This window comes from Staurois parvus, unplaced genomic scaffold (genome assembly GCF_062004578.1).
Source record: "Staurois parvus isolate SC_StPar_1 unplaced genomic scaffold, SC_StPar_1.0 ptg000263l, whole genome shotgun sequence".
Lineage (NCBI taxonomy): Eukaryota > Metazoa > Chordata > Amphibia > Anura > Ranidae > Staurois > Staurois parvus.
The window spans coordinates 4808143-4826112 of record NW_028318059.1 but is presented as its reverse complement, the minus strand read 5'-3'; the positions used below and the strand labels follow the sequence as shown (position 1 = coordinate 4826112).

The 17970-nt window shown below is 46.3% G+C and overlaps 1 protein-coding gene across 1 annotated transcript; it reads right to left on the bottom strand.

Moving 5' to 3' along the window:
* Nucleotides 1-4: 4 nt before the first annotated feature.
* Nucleotides 5-16633, bottom strand: LOC149459334 (coenzyme Q-binding protein COQ10 homolog B, mitochondrial-like; the record flags this gene model as incomplete). The annotated part of the gene is made up of 3 exons (XM_089681288.1): nucleotides 16471-16633; nucleotides 8507-8647; nucleotides 5-251 (listed from the first exon to the last, which is right to left on the bottom strand). Coding segments are annotated over exons 1-3 (498 nt in total), but the record flags the coding sequence as incomplete, so codon positions are not given.
* Nucleotides 16634-17970: the final 1337 nt, after the last annotated feature.

The following is a 17970-nucleotide window of genomic DNA, read 5'->3' as shown; positions in this document are numbered from 1 at the left end:
GAAAGACTCTCAGTTTTCTCAATTTTTTTCTTAAAAACAGAAATGTGAATGCGCTTACCCGAACTTTGCATCGGGGTATTACTGTGATTTCAGAAACATATTGTTCCACAATGGGTGGGAAGCCCACCTCCAGCTCTGCCCGGGTCACTCCTTTGCGACAAGAGAGGATTTTAGAACTGTTGCACCACGGCACAAACATCTTATAGTCTTCCACATTTGCAACAATGTCAAACATCTGATCTATGGAATACCTGCATGAAATAGAACACTTTTAAATTCTGGATGAGGTGCAAACCTGTAGCATTAGTCAACCTTTCAAAAGCTTCTATAAAACAAAAAAAAAAAAAAAACCCACACACCCTGCACTACCATGATACATGGCAAATGTATGGTTTTGGTCTCTTGCTTGTCTCAATTTGCAACCTATTTTACATCAAATCTTCTGATATTAAGCTTCTTGGCGGGAAGCATCTCCAAACAATCAAGTGTGATAAGATATCAAAATGGTGGGGAAACAATGTGGACACAGAATGATTGCTTCTAAAATGATACATGTGAATACATCTAATTCAATAAAAAACAGAAAAAATACGAGCGCTGGATAACCACCAAAGAGTGACTAGCATGAAAGGCGAACACCAGGAGCCTCCGTAGTAAATGTATAAATAGAACATGCAGCGCTAATAAAATTCTAAAATTTAAACAAGTGATCATAAAATGTGATAAGCAAAATAATCTAATCACTGCTTGATTATAAATTATAATTATAAGGATAATGAAATATGATTAGCGTCCAGAGATATGCTCTATAATGATGAAGGAATATAACAAACATAAGTGTCCTGCAGTGCACAGTGAAAACTCTCAAAACAGGATGGTGAGAAAATAGGTGACTTCTGTGCCCATTTTCATCACACGGAGATGAATGTAGATTGCACTAACTGGAAAGCGCAATAATGCGTGTTTGAGTATTAACCAACTCCTGGTCATCCGCCTATGGGAACTGGATCTCAGCGAGGATCATCTGGCCTGCGTCAGCTAAGCAAGTATCGCACCCTCAGGGTCTCCAGGTACCAGGGGAAAAAGTAATCCTCTCACCAGCAGGGGGAGCTTGTTATGCCTTGAAGGGGGGGGGGGGGGGTCTCAGGAGTAACGAGCCAGAACACAGAAGAATCTGATAGTGTAGTACTTTAATGAAAGCCACAGGGATATGGTATACAAGTATAAATGCACTACTCACATGCAGTAGTAAAATGCTGGCAATGGAGAAATCAAAAATGGCCGCCGGCCGTCCACGAGGGCCGTGCGGTGTGACGTCACAGGATTTAGGGCACCTAAAGGGAGGTGCCCTAAATCCTGTGACGACACACCGCACGGCCCTCGTGGACGGCCGGCGGCCATTTTTGATTTCTCCACTGCCAGCATTTTACTACTGCATGTGAGTAGTGCATTTATACTTGTATACCATATCCCTGTGGCTTTCATTAAAGTACTACACTATCAGATTCCTCTGTGTTCTGGCTCGTTACTCCCGAGCCCCCCCCCCCCCCTTCAAGGCATAGAAGGATGACCTGGTGGCCACTGCATATATGGTGAAACCAGCTCCCCCTGCTGGTGAGAGGATTACTTTTCCCCCTGGTACCTGGAGACCTTGAGGGTGCGATATTTGCTTAGCTGACGCAGGCCAGATGATCCTCGCTGAGATCCAGTTTCCCATGGGCGGATGACCAGGAGTTGGTTAATACTCAAACGCGCATTATTATTGCGCTTTCCGGTTAGTACAATCTACATTCATCTCCGTGTGAGGAACATGGGCACAGAAGTCACCTATTTTCTCACCATCCTGTTTTGAGAGTTTTCACTGTGCACTGCAGAACACTTGTTTGTAATATTCCTTCATCATTATAGAGCATATCTCTGGACGCTAATCATATTTCATTATCCTTCTTATAATTATAATCAAGCAGTGATTACATTGTTATTTTGATTATCGCATTTTATGATCACTTGTTTCAATTTTAGAATTTTATTAGCGCTGCATGTTCTATTTATACATCTAATTCAATGCCACAAAGCCAGATCATTTTTTTCAGTCTGCCAGATAAAAAAATAAAATAAAAATAAATAAATAAAAAAAATCTAGTTTTCTTACTCACCTTAAAGTCCCTTTTTCCTGAGTTCATTGACGGACACAGCGTTTATTATCCATAACCAAACAAAGATGTTCCAAAAGCAGTGCTTCAATGAGGGGTGGACAAACCAGAAGGCAACATAAGCAACCAGTCAAACATGCCAACTACCCAAAACAACCGCAAAGGAGGCAAAACAAGGAAGCCAAAACAACCTGCAAAACCTTGCGGCCAAACGATGCAAAGCTCAGCAACTATGGAACAGTGCATTAAATTGTGCACCGATGACCTGGCAGCCCTTTGCAATCTGAAAAGATAGATGTCAGAAAGTGCAGAAGGTGCTAATCACCCCAGTGGAACGTGCCACAGCGGGGAAAGGAGGAGCCCATCCCCCCCCCATTAGAGCACTCCCGAACAAGCATCTTCCATATTGAACAGAAAACTGGGACAAAAAGGAGGCCCACCAGGCCTTTTTGTGGGCCATCTGAACATAAAAAGAAGCTGACCACCACAGGAGGCTGCAGAGGCCAGGTACACACCAACCACCCGGGCCACCTCCAAGGAGTGCAACACAACCAGAGTACGTGACAGCTGTGGACACAAAGAAAGCAGTACAATGATCTCAGTCAGGAGAAAAACTGGCAACACCTCTGATATAAAGAAGAGCCACAGATGATAACTACCTTGCTCCTGTGTAAAAAAAAAAAAAAAAAAAAAAAAAAAAAAAAAAAACTGGGAAGACTTACAAAAAGGGAAGACCGCCAACTCAGAAGCCCACCTCACAGAAGCAGTTGCAGGCAAGAAGACAACGTCTTGAGAAAAAGCAAAGGAATACACTGCATACTCTCCAAGAATAGACTTCTGGAGAACTGAAAGAACCAAATTCAAGTCAAATGGAGGGAATAGGGAGAGCCTGATGAACCCCAGGATAAAAGGTGCAAGGCAGGAAGGGCATGGGCAAGAGACGCTGAGGAAAGACAGCGAGGACAAAAGCCAGACTAGCAATGGTACTCAAAGCAAGTTATTAGGCAATGGCTCGTTGAATAAAAGGACAAACACCGGAGCCACCAAGAAGTGACAGGAATGAACACCCAGAGCTCTGCACTGGACATGCAAGCTACCCAGGGGTGATGATACACACTTTATTGCCAAAAGTATCGGGACGCCTGCCTTTACACAGACATGAACTTTAACAGCATCGCAGTCCTAGTCTGTAGGGTTCATAATTGAGTTGGCCCACCCTCTGCAGCTATAACAGCTTCAACTCTTGCGGGAAGGCTGTCCACAAGGTTTAGGAGTGTGTCTATTGGAATGTTTGACCATTCTTCCAGAAGCGCATTTGTGAGGTCAGGTACGGATGTTGGATGAGAAGGCCTGGCTCACAGTTTCTGCTCCATTTCATCCCAAAGGTGTTCTACTGGGTTGAGGTCAGGACTCTGTTTAAGCCAGTCAAGTTCCTCCACCCCAAACTCGCTCATCCATGTCGTTACGAACCTTGCTTTGTGCACTGGTGTGCAATCATGTTGGAACAGGAAGGGGCAATCCGAGTATGAAAATTGTCCAAAATGTTCTGGTATGCCGACGCCTTAAAGAGTTCCCTTCACTGGAACTAAGGGGCCAAGCTCAACCCCTGAAAAAACAACCCCCACATCATAATCCCCCTCCACAAAACTTTACACTTGGCATAATAAAAGTAAAGCAAGTACCATTCTCCTGGCAACCGCCAAACCCAGGCACGTGCATCGGATTGCTAGACAGAGAAGAGTGATTTGTCACTCTAGAGCACACGTCTCCACTGCTCTAGAGTCCAGTGGTGGTGTGCTTTACAACACTGCATCCGACGCTTTGCATTGCGAAGCATTGCATTGGTGATGTAAGGCTTGGATGCAGCTGCTTGACCACGGAAACCCATTCTATGACGCTTTCTACACACTGTTGTGCCAATCTGAAGGCTACATGAAGTTTGGAGGTCTTTAGCCATTGACTCTGCAGACAGTTGGCAACTTCTGCACACTGTGTGCTTTAGCTTGCGTTGACCCTGCTCTGTCATTTCGTGGCAGAGTTGCTGTTGTTCCCACTTGCTTCCACTTTGTTATAATACCAATAACAGTTGACCATAGAATATTTAGTAGCAAGGAAATTTCATGGACTTATTGCTCAGGTGGCAACCTATCATGGTACCACGCTTGAATTCACTGAGCTCCTGAGAGCGACCCACTCTTTCACAATGTTTGTAGAAGCAGTCTGCATGCCTAAGTGCTTGATTTTATACACCTGTGGCTATGGAGGTGATTGGAACATCTGAATCCAATGATTTGGAGGGGTGTCCCAATACTTTTGACAATATAGTGCATCTTCTAAAGGCAGACTGCAAGCCTGTAACCGTGTGGCCAACGCCAAACACGACAACTCCCTGTCCCTCAAAACCGGGCATACGAGAGCCCTGCCATCAAGCTAGAGCCGGTAACATAGGGTGGGACATACGATCCTCAGAAGAGGCAACCACCAAGGAGTGTTCGAAACCAGCTGCTCCCGGTGTATCCCAGAGCAAGGTGGGAGCGCCCAGAATGATTGAACCCAGTCGGACTCCATCTTACAAAATCGGTGAAGGAGCAGCTTGAGAGAGGGAAAGCCTGTACAGAGATGGTACCAAACCCACTACGCCACCAGAACAGCTGTGCATCTACCAGGGGTCCCGCACTCACACAACCATGGCCCCTTTCTGTTGAGGTGGGCCACAAGATAATATACAGCCTGGGTTCCCAAACGCAGGCAGATCCAATGAAACACATCTGAGTGCAGGGACCACACTCCCTGATCCAGCGTCTGATGCCTAAGGCTAATGCCTGCCAATTCCCAACGCCGGAAAGGAGCACAGCAGAGAGCCAGAACGTGCTATTATGCCTACAGCAAAAAGAGAGAAGCCACCATCATCGCCGCCACCCTTCATGAGTCAACCTAGTGGTTGACATAGGCCATTGGTGGCAATGTCCAATGGGATCCCAACTGGGATAGACCAGAGCACCAGAGGCAACCCAATCACTCCCAGTACCCTGATAATGATTGACAACCAAGCCTCGTCTGGATTCGAGCAGCCTCTGCCCGTCCTGAACTCAAGACTCCTCCCCAGAGGGACAGACTGGCATCAATCGTGATGACTGACTAATGGAGAAGAAAAAAAAAAAAAAAAAAGACTTCCCAGTTCACAGGGCAGGAGACCAGAACCACCATAGCAGGAAGACTCGTCGACTGTTCCAGATGCATCTGGTGGTCTAGGAAGACAATAGATCGGTACCATTTGAGCAGAGGAACTTGTCGCAGAATTCTCAAATGGAACCACACAATGGTACCGCCTCGAAGGCAGGCATCATAAGACCCAGAGCCTGCCTGCAAGACTGCAAGTAAACCCACTTGCAGGAAAACAGCAGTCGGACCACAGTCCAACATTTCCAGAGTATGGCCATCAGAAGAAACCCTGTGGCCTGCCCCAAGTTGCGAAGCAGGGCCAGGTTACTCCAGTCTCCTGATTGGGGTAGGCCGCTAAGGTTCAGGACCTATCTTAAGCCCTGAAACAAGCATAGTATGCTCTCCACGTTGTCCATCAGTACAACTTGGGAGTCCACCCACAGAAACCAGTCACAGCAACCCCCCCCCCTTTTCTCAGCAACACCAGGACTGAAGCCAGAGCCTATGAGCACCTCCCGGGGAGACAAGATCAGCTCGGAGGGGACTACCACAATTTGACAAAAGGCATCCTCACCTGCAAGTCTAAAAACCACTGACATCCCCCACACATGGAGTTGTGCCTCCTAGATGTCTGTGGGCGCTAGCAAATACCCTGATGAAAAAAGGTCACTACCGACCAGATAAACACCAGCTTGCACCTTTAAACAAGCATGAAGCAAGTCAAGGCCACCAGGCCCAGAAGCAGGCAAACCCTGTCCTTAATCGACACCAGGAATCAATTGGGGTAAAATCCACAAAAGAACTGTTCCAGCTCTGGGACAGGGATAATTATTCCAGGCAAAACAGGTCCTGCACTGGACCGGGCCCACAGGCATGACTATGGATGAGGACAAATCGGAGACAGAAATTCTCTGGTGGATAAGAAAATTCTAAGTTGTGGCCAGACATAATCAGTTCCCGAACCTACTTGTCAGGATACAGGAGATCCACAGACCTGAGAACCAGGAATCCGACCCCCTACCCTGCAAACAGGTGGGCAAAAACTTCAAGAAGAGGTGGACCTATCCATGGGTTAGACGGTCTCAAGGATACAGAAGCAACTTGCCTCATCCACAGGGACCCAAGAGGCTCGGAGTTCTTGCTAGGGGAGCCAGAGGAACAAACAAAATCTCTTTTGTGCAGTGAAGCCCCAGACGTCCGATGCAAGGCCTTCCCCTTCTTGACCTGTGGGAGGAAGGTACTCTTGTAACCCAAGAGGTTCAGCAGGAGTCGCCAAACCCCAGAGAGACTCCCACTGGGACGGCTTTATGCAACCCAATACTCAGGCCAGAAAAAAAACCCTGAATCGCACAGCCGAGACAGAGCTGGAATGCAGCAGCCACATGCAAGTACAGGTCACAAATGTACCGAGGTCCTGGACCATCCAGGATGAAAGAGCCATGGAAACTGGGTGACAGAGCCACCAATTTGGTGGTCAGGGTGACAGAGCCACCACAAAACCAAGGGGTAGGCACATATCCCACTCCGGAGTGCAGGTGACACAAAGACCATGCCAAAACTTCCAGGAATGGAAATAAAGATCCTCAATAGGAAGACCGGTCCACTGCCCTAACAGTCTCCAGCCAGGAAAACCACCCAACGAAGCACTACAGCTGCTGAGAGATAGCCCCTCAGTTTGTACCGGACTGGGTAGTATATGTACCCTGGAGCTCCACACCAGCAACACGGCAGCCACCCTGAACGCACCCCCACGAGACTCCCAGGGACACCTCAACGTCGAGGGTGAAGACTGTAGCCCACCATAAGTGGAACCAGTCCTTCATGCCACAGCCACATCCATGGTCCAGGCACCTCCCCAGGCTGACTGCAAATGGGGCTAGGGGCATAGAGTACCGAGAAAATGGCAGCCCGCCTAGGTCACACAAACATCGCTGTTAGAGGCTTGCAATTGGGGAGACAAATGCACACAAGTCAACACAGTGAAGCCACCAGCCCGGTCAGCATCCACAGCCGCCCCGCAGTGAGTGGCCCCAAGCTCCCCATGCTTCCTGGCAAGGAGGGAGGAAAACGGCAACATGCCCCATTCAGGAGCGATCACCCACTGAGTCCCACCCCTATCGCTCTGCCCATCAGATCACAGGGTTTCCAAACATCCACCTCTGGCTCAGAGCATAGGCGGAAATGACAGCAAATAAGGCCAGGATCCCACAAAAAAAAAAAAAAAAATTAAAAAAAAGTCAGCATCTGCCTGGATAGGCCGCAAATCCCCTGCCTAAAGTTGCAGGTGGCACGACCAAGCGGTGCTGACAGCTGCAGAGGGGGTGAGGAAACAAACAGAATCTGGGTGGGAAGTAACCCCCAGGAGCTAGAACTGGTAAGCCAGCATCGCTGTACACACAGCCACCAGACCAGACATCGATCCAGGGATGGGACCTACACTAAGGGGGAAGATCAGGCTACCAGCGGGCCTCCTCTGTTTGGGACATTCTTTGCCACGGGGCAAAAAGGCAGTGGCGGACCTCCTCTGGGTGCGGCCCCAGTTAATACCTGCCCCAATAGCATCCAGGAATGGAGGGGGCAACCACTTACCAATCCAACTGGAGCGTGCAGGTAAGGTTCCCGTGACAGATTCTCATAGCCACCAAAGTGGGGGGGTTGTCAGCCAGAGGAAACACTGACACAGACTATAGGTGCCTGGTTATATGTGTCCCCACGAGACATTTAACTCACTGGCCGCCCTAGTCCATTAGGCATAGTCATGGCCAACGCACGCTCGCTGGTCAGACTCGGGTGACTGGGGATGTATATTATGCAGCCTGTCACACAGCACCACTGTTAATAGAAGATCTCCACAGGAGAAAGTAAAATCCAAGTGAAAAAATAAAAACGAAAAAAAATCCATGGACCACAAGTTGCAGCACAGAGCATGTAGTACTCTTGAAGACACTAGGCAGAACGACTGGAGACCTACAGCAGAGAGGGGGGTTTATACCCAGAGAGAACTGCACATTGAAGGTGCCGAGTTTTTTCTGCCTAGTGTCTACTCCTGTAAGTGGGGCATTAAAACTCTGTTTGGTTATGGATAATGAAGAAAGGCTGTGTCCGACAATTAACGCAAGAGAAAAGGTAGTTTTAAATCTAGTGGTTCAGTCACGTGCATTCTAGTTCATTGTAAAATCATTTTAACTTACCCTAGCACTTTGGACTCCGTAAAGTCTATTCGCTTGTTTCCGAGGATTGGTGCTGTAAGGTTGAGGAAGGACCGTGTTTGTAAGAGCATGGGAAAAGATTGAGTACACCGAGAAGTCAGAATCCCACATGAACTCAGATGTCTGAAACAGAATAGGAACTCAAATAATTTTGAACATCTGAAAAAATAAGGTTATCACAAAGGATGCTTCTCTAAATACTTGATACCTCTCTAGCAGGATCAGAATTTCCATTTCAGCATAGGTAATTTTGTTAATAGCCACTTGAAGCTCCAAACCAGGATTAACTAGTTTCTGTGTGATGAAAATTATCTCAGATGTCATCTACTATCATCCCCCCAACCAACTTGCCAACAAAAAACAAACCGATCAGGGCAACCTACCGACAGTGTGGCGTGTTTCTAAAGAAACAAATATTGGTAGGTATCATTGATCTGTTTTGGTCATTTTTATGACAAAGTAGGCAACACCGTAAAAACACACACACCACTGTGTGCTTATAAGTTTGGTTCTGAGGGTCTCAGGTTCTCAAGCCTGTCCAACAGGGTGGATTTGATTTAAATCAAACTGATTTAAATCACGATTTAAATCACTAGTCAGTAAGGCTTGATTTAAAATCATAGTTTTCTACACAAAAGACTAATTCTTGCTGGTATAACTTTAATATGCAAGTAGATGAAGATTTTTAGAACAACAACTTTTCATATTAGTTTTTTTATCCCCAGTTTAATAGGTTAATCATTCATATTTGAACAACTTTTCTGTTGTACTTAGGAAGGAGAAAAATCATCATTACCTTAATAATAACAATTTAAATAGATTTATTCAACTGAAACAATAACATTACAGCATATGTTATTTGCTTAAACAAACATCCATGTTTAACTAATTTGGCTAAACAAAATATATATATTTTAAGAAACTTAGACTGTCAGCCCTTTCCTCCTCACACTTAGTTTCACTTTCTTCTTGTGCAGATCTATTCCATTCCAATCAGAAAAATATTGTTTCTATTCTATTCACTGAACTTCTTGAAAGTTAGCACTAAAAAAGGAGTTGATTCTGTATTCATAGGTTTGTAGAAGTTAGGATTAAGGTCTTTTTCTTAACTCTGTTCATGTTATAACATTTTTGCTGTGAAGAAGAGGCATGTGATCTCCGCTGAGTCAAATTCAGTTTTGAGAACTGCAAAAGTAAACCAAGCATCTGTGACAATATCTTGTAGGCAGAGAAACTGCCCAATAATCTCAAAAAAAACCTCTGGAAGAGCATGATATTGTGAATGGATTAATGGAATTTATTTACCAAAACAATTAAACATATACAGCCTTATTCTACATAATTCAAAAAAATAATCTTTATTTCATGATGGAATAACCTTTGGATGGTAATATATTTTCCTCAAAAAGCATTTTATTAAAAAAAAAAATCAGATTTAAATAAAAAAAAATCCAATTTAAATAAAAAAAAAAAACGATTTTTTTGATTTTTTTAAAACAATAATTGATTTTTATCTACCCTGCTGTCCAACAAAGCATGTCTTGTGGATCTTCTATTCAGAACTCTGGAAAGTCCATCACTGAGTGACCTGAAACATCTAGATTTTGTGTAACTTGAGGAGTTCCACAAAATAGGCATCACTGGTCATTCCTGAAAGTAGGAAGAATGTCTGCTCAGAATACCAATTGCTTTATCACTATAGTTATATAAAACTGCCATATTTACAGGACAGGAATGGGGGGGGGGGGGTTGAAAAACAGTTCTAGTCTCATTATAAAAGAATTTCAGGCATAGATAATTGTTTTTACATAGTTATATTAGTTCAGCTTGGACCAATGTAACTATGCATATACATTACCTGTGGGATTGTTAAAGAAGCTGGAAATAGCTGTAGTAGACATTGCTACTCCAGTGATCTCCACTAGCTTCTGGGTCCCAAGCCAAGCAGCTGCCTTGCTGCATTCAGAACACGGGAGGCTGGCTGGACACCATGGGTGCCATTCAGAGAATGCTCTGAATTTTGTCAATGAATGTAAAGCGTGTTCTGAGTGGAAGAGGTGGAGAGTGTCACATCCCTGCCCCACCTCTCCACCTTCAACAATCAGAGAATGCTTTGCATTCATTGACTGGACCAATGTAACTATATAAAATATGCCATATCTGGAATTCTTCTTTAAACCTCACTAGAAAAAGAGTTAAAGTGACAAGGTTCCTTGCCGAGTGCCCCCAGAGTAAGCTGCTTGCTCTGGGGCACTCATCAATGCTCGCTCCTGAGCTGCCTGTGTGTGTCTATGAGACACAGAGTGTGGCTCGGCCCAGTCCCCTGCTTCTTCCTCAATGACTGTGGGAGGGAGCTGCACACTGAAGGTTTTTTACTTTCATGTATAGAATGCAAGAAGGTAAAAAACCTTCAGCCTTCAGAACCACTTTAACCTAGAATAAGGGTAGGTGCCACAGGCAACAACAATATTCACTCCCACTAAATTTTGTAAATCAACTCATTCGTGCAAAATGGTAGTTTTCAAGAGTGGGACACTTCCAAAAACAAAAAGTAATGTATGATGATTTCTGGCCTAATACTAAATGAAGTGGAGCACTAATACAAGCAAGCAATGAGTTAAAAAGAGTGCAGGCAAGGTCAATATATGTTGTCTAAAGGCATTTCCTTGAACGCAAGGCATTGTTCTCTTTTCCTAGTATGAGTCATCACACTCTCCTAGAGAAGGGCACACACCCCTTCCAGGAATGAAGGTTTGTTGCTGGACATTAACACTGTCCTGAATTTGCCAACATAAAGTTGGCCTTATTACAATTTTGAAGGTTTGAAAATTTTACCAGCTTTCAATCAAAAGTGGACTATAGTTGTAATCGAATGAAATCAAACTGCCCATAGTGTGGAACGGAATGCTCCATGGCAAACCTTTTATTCCCAGTCAAAGGAAAGCTTATGGAACATTTTCCCACTTGCAAAGTTTGTGGCAGAGTGGATCACCTAGATGCAGCTGCAGGAATAGTGGAGCAATTCACAACAGAAGTATTGAAGTCCTACTCCCGGAGAGGAGAGTACAGCAGTAACTCAGCAGCTCAGCTCATCCTGCTCCCCCTCCCAGCAGTGAGTTAATCTCCCAGCCTCCTAAAACCTCCTGCTAATAACAGGAGCTCTAAATGGAAGGGGGGGGGGGGTGGAGGGCAGAAGTCAGCTGCTGAGAGGACTGCTGATTTGAAGGACTTCTGCTGTGACTGTTGGAGATGAACACTCCATAGTGCAAGCATTAAAAGAAGTCAGTGATGGTTTGCTTTAAAGCTTGTTTGCTTTGTGTTAGGAAATTATAAAATGTACGCAGGTTCACATTAAAGTGTAATGCCAGCCATGTTGAGAATTGTCCTCACTTCCAGTCTCCATGACAGTGTTCCGACAGTGAAACAAAGGGAAAACACAGACAATAGTAAAAACCTGACAAAGGTTCCAACCCTTCCCCAATCTATTTGGGACTTAAAAAAAAAAATTAAAAACATCAAACTTTGACTGATATCCCTCTTTAAAAAAAATGGAATTCCATTTCAGCTACAAGACACTACTTATATTACAAGCTTCTGGTTTCTAAGTGTCAATTTTTGAAACATTCTTGAGCAGAACTAAACCGGCTGAAGTAAAACTTCCTTTGCTGAGAAACTCTGAACATCACATGAGTGTCACGAGTTTTAAAAAAAATTCAAAAGGTGGAGTCTGAAATCTAAAAATACTTTACAATGATCCCTCCCTCCTTCACAGCTTCATCTTCTGAATCAGCAGTGTCACACAGTGAACTGTGAAGAGGCTTATGGCACCCAGCCACCTTCGGTTGACAGAAGGGTCAGAACTGAGAATTTAATAGAAAGATGAACAAAAGAAGGCCATATTCCAATAGAATGTTGAGAAGGGGTTGATATAGGCATGCCAATGTCCTCTGCATTTTACAAGCCTGGACATGATAGCTAGGAAAGGTCTAGGGCAGGGGTCCTCAAACTACGGCCCTCGGGCCACATGCGGCCCACCGAGGACACTTATCCGGCCCGCCGGCAGGGGCGTATTTGCCACGAGGAAGGAACACCAAGTACAGGGGCGGGCAGGGGGCTGCTGTATCTTACCTGGCTCCGTGTCCCAGTCCCACGACGATCCAGTCCAGGAAGCGCTGCTCCTTCATTCACTCCGGCCACTCCCTCGCTCGATGTTTGCGCTGCCGCTCGGCTCCGCCTCCTCACCGGTGATTGGGCGCCAGAACTGTAGCTCAGGAAAGGCACACAGGCGGCCAATCACCTGCAAGGAGGCGGAGCAGAGCGGCCCCGCGAACATCGAGTGAGGGAGAGGCCGGAGTGAAGGACAGCTGACAGGTAAGTGTGCTGTGCTGATGGTGCTGCTGCAACCAGGTATGCTGGCTGCAGCAGCACCATGCTGGAACAGGGGTCAGCAAGTTAAGTGTCATTGGTGTCAGTGGGAGGAATAGTGCCCCATCATTGGTGTCACCGACACCAACGACGGGACACTATTCCTCCCCCCACCGACACCAACGACGGGGCACTATTCCTCCCCCCACCGACGGGGCACTATTCCTCCCCCCACCGACACCAACGACGGGGCACTATTCCTCCCCCCACCGACACCAACGACGGGGCACTATTCCTCCCCCCACCGACACCAACGACGGGGCACTATTCCTCCCCCCACCGACACCAACGACGGGGCACTATTCTTCCCCCCACCGACGGGGCACTATTCCTCCCCCCACCGACACCAACGATGGGGCACTATTCCTCCCCCCACCGACACCAACGATGGGGCACTATTCCTCCCCCCACCGACACCAACGATGGGGCACTATTCCTCCCCCCACTGACACCAACGATGGGGCACTATTCCTCCCCCCACTGACACCAACGATGGGGCACTATTCCTCCCCCCACTGACACCAACGATGGGGCACTATTCCTCCCCCCACTGACACCAACGATGGGGCACTATTCCTCCCCCCACTGACACCAACGATGGGGCACTATTCCTCCCCCCACTGACACCAACGATGGGGCACTATTCCTCCCCCCACTGACACCAACGATGGGGCACTATTCCTCCCCCCACTGACACCAACGATGGGGCACTATTCCTTCCACTGACACCAACGATGGGGCACTATTCCTTCCACTGACACCAACGATGGGGCACTATTCCTGCCACTGACACCAATGATGGGGCACTATTTTGCTCCATAAGACACACTTAGGGGGAAATGTCTGTGCGTCTTATGGAGCGGCCGGCCCAGTATTCCCGCCGCTGTTGTATATCCGTAGTCTCTGGTCATTTCCTGTACTGTGTCCGCATTTGTAGTTTTATTTTTTTTTTAAACTATAGTCCAGCCCTCCAACGGTCTGAGGGACAGTGAACTGGCCCCCTGTTTAAAAAGTTTGAGGACCCCTGGTCTAGGGAATCTTCTCAAGTGGAAGGAGAGTAAGGAGATGGAGTGCAAATATACAAGTTATGTGAACTTTCTCAGATCACAGGCATCAAAGCAGTAACTATCACGGAGCCAAGACTGCTGACACACAAAGGTTACCAATGTTGTAAGAGTTTAGCAAAACACTGACAGCTAAGTCTAACAATAGAGCAGTCAAAAGTAAAATAAACAGAAGGGTAAGATGGCATCTCAACACTGGCAGAAAAATTAAGTTATAATTTGCAATATTGATAATGGTATAGCAATTTAGTACCTTTCCAGGTACTGCTGCTACGTCCTCATTTGGGGAGATTCTTCATTTCACTTGTACTGGTGACCACTGTTAGATTGGCCGTACATGGATCAAAACTGAACAGATTCCCCATCTACACAAGTGAGATGGATGGGGAAATCCTCCCCACTGTGCCATTGTATTCTGATAGTGGGACTTCGCTGTCAGAATACATAGATTAGTGTTGCAGCTCATTTGCCACAAGCTGGTTTGAGAGAAGTTGATTAGAACAACTTCTCTGGTACAGGAACCACTACAGATGCATATGTCCCGGTCAGCCGCTTCCCGCCGAACAAAACGGATCTTGATCCAGCAATGGCTAGCTTTACAAAAGAGCAAAAAGGGAAATCCTACATTTTAGAGTTGTCCCCAGAACATGAGGTAGGAGGTAATTTTTCAATGGGGACAAATTCTCCTCGCTTTGCAAGATTTAGCTCTCATGCACAAGGATGACTGCAAACATTTTATTTGACTGGCTTAAGAACCTGGTTGCACCCTATTGTCCGCAATTACAGCGGTCATATTGGTGCGGTTCCAACTTGGTCAGAGCCACACCGATTTCTAAAGTAGTACATGTACTACTTTTGGTGCGATTTGCATAGACATCTGTGTCAGATGTCTTGCAAATCGCAACTGAAATCAGCATGTCCCCCGACTTTGAATTTGTGAGACTTCACTGTAAGTCACACGATTTCAAAGTTGGGATTGATGGGACCAGGGTGTAAAATTCCTGGCGCTTTTCCCACACTCATGGAGCCAAATTTTTTTTTCCCCAAAAGAGGTCAACCCTAACGCTAACATGGAGTCCCAGCCGTTTTTGTGTTTATTAGAAGTCAGCAGCTACTAAAAATGTAGCTGATGACTTTTAATAAACACACACCTACCTGCCCCAGCTTGCGGCTTCACAGCCTGGCAACCACGTGGACCGTACCTCCCGATTGGCCCGGCAGTCTCCTGGGACCTGTGAAAGTTCTCAGGAAACTAAAGGAGTAAGGAGGGGGCCGGACGTGGGAACAGGTACCTCACAAAACCAGGTACCCACTCCCCCCAAAAGGTGCCAAATATGGCGAGGGGGGGGGGGGGGAGGCAAATAAGCGGAACTTCTGCTTTAAGAAGCCCCTTTGAAATGGAATTGCAAATACATGTATCATTCATCAAGATAAAGTCAGAAAGTTTAATTCTAACTTTGTATAAAAGCATAACTAAATGCATTTAAAATAAGCATAGGAGCAAGTAGTAATGCAACACCGATCAGACAAAAGCACCGTACGCCAGTACGAGGTCTAGCAGCAGCGGTCAGACAAAAGCACCGTACGCCAGTACGAGGTCTAGCAGCAGCGGTCAGACAAAAGCACCGTACGCCAGTACGAGGTCTAGCAGCAGCGGTCAGACAAAAGCACCGTACGCCAGTACGAGGTCTAGCAGCAGCGGTCAGACAAAAGCACCGTACGCCAGTACGAGGTCTAGCAGCAGCGGTCAGACAAAAGCACCGTACGCCAGTACGAGGTCTAGCAGCAGCGGTCAGACAAAAGCACCGTACGCCAGTACGAGGTCTAGCAGCAGCGGTCAGACAAAAGCACCGTACGCCAGTACGAGGTCTAGCAGCAGCGGTCAGACAAAAGCACCGTACGCCAGTACGAGGTCTAGCAGCAGCGGTCAGACAAAAGCACCGTACGCCAGTACGAGGTCTAGCAGCAGCGATCAGACAAAAGCACTTACACCAGTACGAGGTCTACCAGCAGCGATCAGACAAAAGCACTTACACCAGTACGAGGTCTACCAGCAGCGGTCAGACAAAAGCACCGTACGCCAGTACGAGGTCTGGCAGCAGCGATCAGACAAAAGCACTTACACCAGTACGAGGTCTACAAGCAGCGATCAAACAAAAGCACCGGCGCCAGTACGAGGTCTACCAGCGCCAATCAGACAAAGCACCTTACACCTGATCAATGTTGTACTAGCGTATGGTGCTATGTGTGATCGGTGTTGTACCGGAGTAAGACAATGTCTGATCAGACACAGCACCCCACACCAGCACCGATCAGGCGGCTCACTGAAACTCACTAATGAGTCCGGCATAAAGGAGCACTGCCATCCATTCTACTGCTGAGAGAAGAGTTCTAATACAAGCACATAAAAATCTACAGAGAGGTGACATTCCGCCCTCCAATCTTCTTTCCGCTCACCTAAGTCCGGGCTGCCTGTGGACTCTCTGGATCACAGTGTGGTACAGCCGGCTCTCGGTCTCCAGAAGAGCCCGCAAAAGAACGGACGAACTTCTGCATTTTGCTGCCATTGCAGTTCAAGACAATCGACACACTCAATGCTCCCGGTTTCTCAACTAACAAGCTCCTCCTACGCAGCTCATTTACCATAGAAGGACATAGAGTAGGGCTGACGTCACTGGGTTGACCAGCTTCCTGCAGCGCCGCCCATTGTTATGCAATTCTGGGAAATGTGGCTGGGTGTTCTATGGCCAGAAAGTTACCTGCGGGGGTGGGGGCCACTGAAATTTCCTGTCTTGTATGTTATTATAATACAGGATTTATATAGCGCTCAGTTTGCTCAGAGCTTTACATTATAAAGGGAGACAATACAGCAACAATACGTTCAATACAAGAGGGTTAGGAGGGCTCTGCTCCTTGGAGATTACAATCTAAGAGAGAGCTGAATATACTAAAAACCCATTCATGCCTAGGTGTTGTAATGTAAATTACTGCTACCTATACTTGGAGTACCTAGTGTTATAGCACCTGGAGATTTTTTTAAACCTCCCCCCCCAAAAAATGTGTAGGGGTGAAGCAGGCTTTAAAGCAGGGGTGGGTGACTGTGGCCCTCCAGCTGTTGTAGAACTACAAGTCCGATGAGGCATTGCAAAACTGACAGTTACAAGCATGACTCCCAAAAGCAGAGGCATGATGGGACGTGTAGTTAACCAACAGCTGGAGGGCCACAGTTGCACACCCCTGCTTTAAAGGATAAGTTCACCTTTTCAGGAAGAATTTCACTCTTCATAATAACTAGAAGCATTTTCCAAAGCCGTTTCTGGCCCTGCTATCCCAATGTATTTTTCTCTCACCTCATCCACATCATTTCCTATCGATGGTCTCTCAGCGTTCACTTCCTGTAGGCCACTTCCCAGAAGCCTTCACTTCCTAGTTGTATCACAGATGAGTGAGTGATAGGGTGTATTTACCACTCTGGACCATGCCTTCCTCATTACTTTATTAAATTCTTCCCATCAGCTATGTAGTACAAGGGCCTGTCTGATTTGATACAAATCAAATTAATCGTTTAGGTGTGTCCTATTTCATAGTTCTGGTAAACCAAAAGTAAATTGTACAATCAGATTGCGTAATGTATGGCCATCTTTATACAAGTACATAAGAGGGAGTGGACAGAGACACTCAGTTGTCAGGCCCCGTTCACATCTCCACGTTTTTTTAACTGCGCATTTTGCTGTATTTGTCACCTGATTTTGCATGAGGCAAAACGTGCTTGTTTCTGTGGTTGGTGTGCCATTAACAATTACACTGAAAGCATAACTAGGTAATATAATGTAATGTATACACTCTGTATACAATCTGAAGATCTGTATGCATTGATTGTGGACCAAAGCAATTTATACGCACAACAATTTATCGCCACCAACCCAAATTCAAACCTCGCCAGACAATTTGCATGGA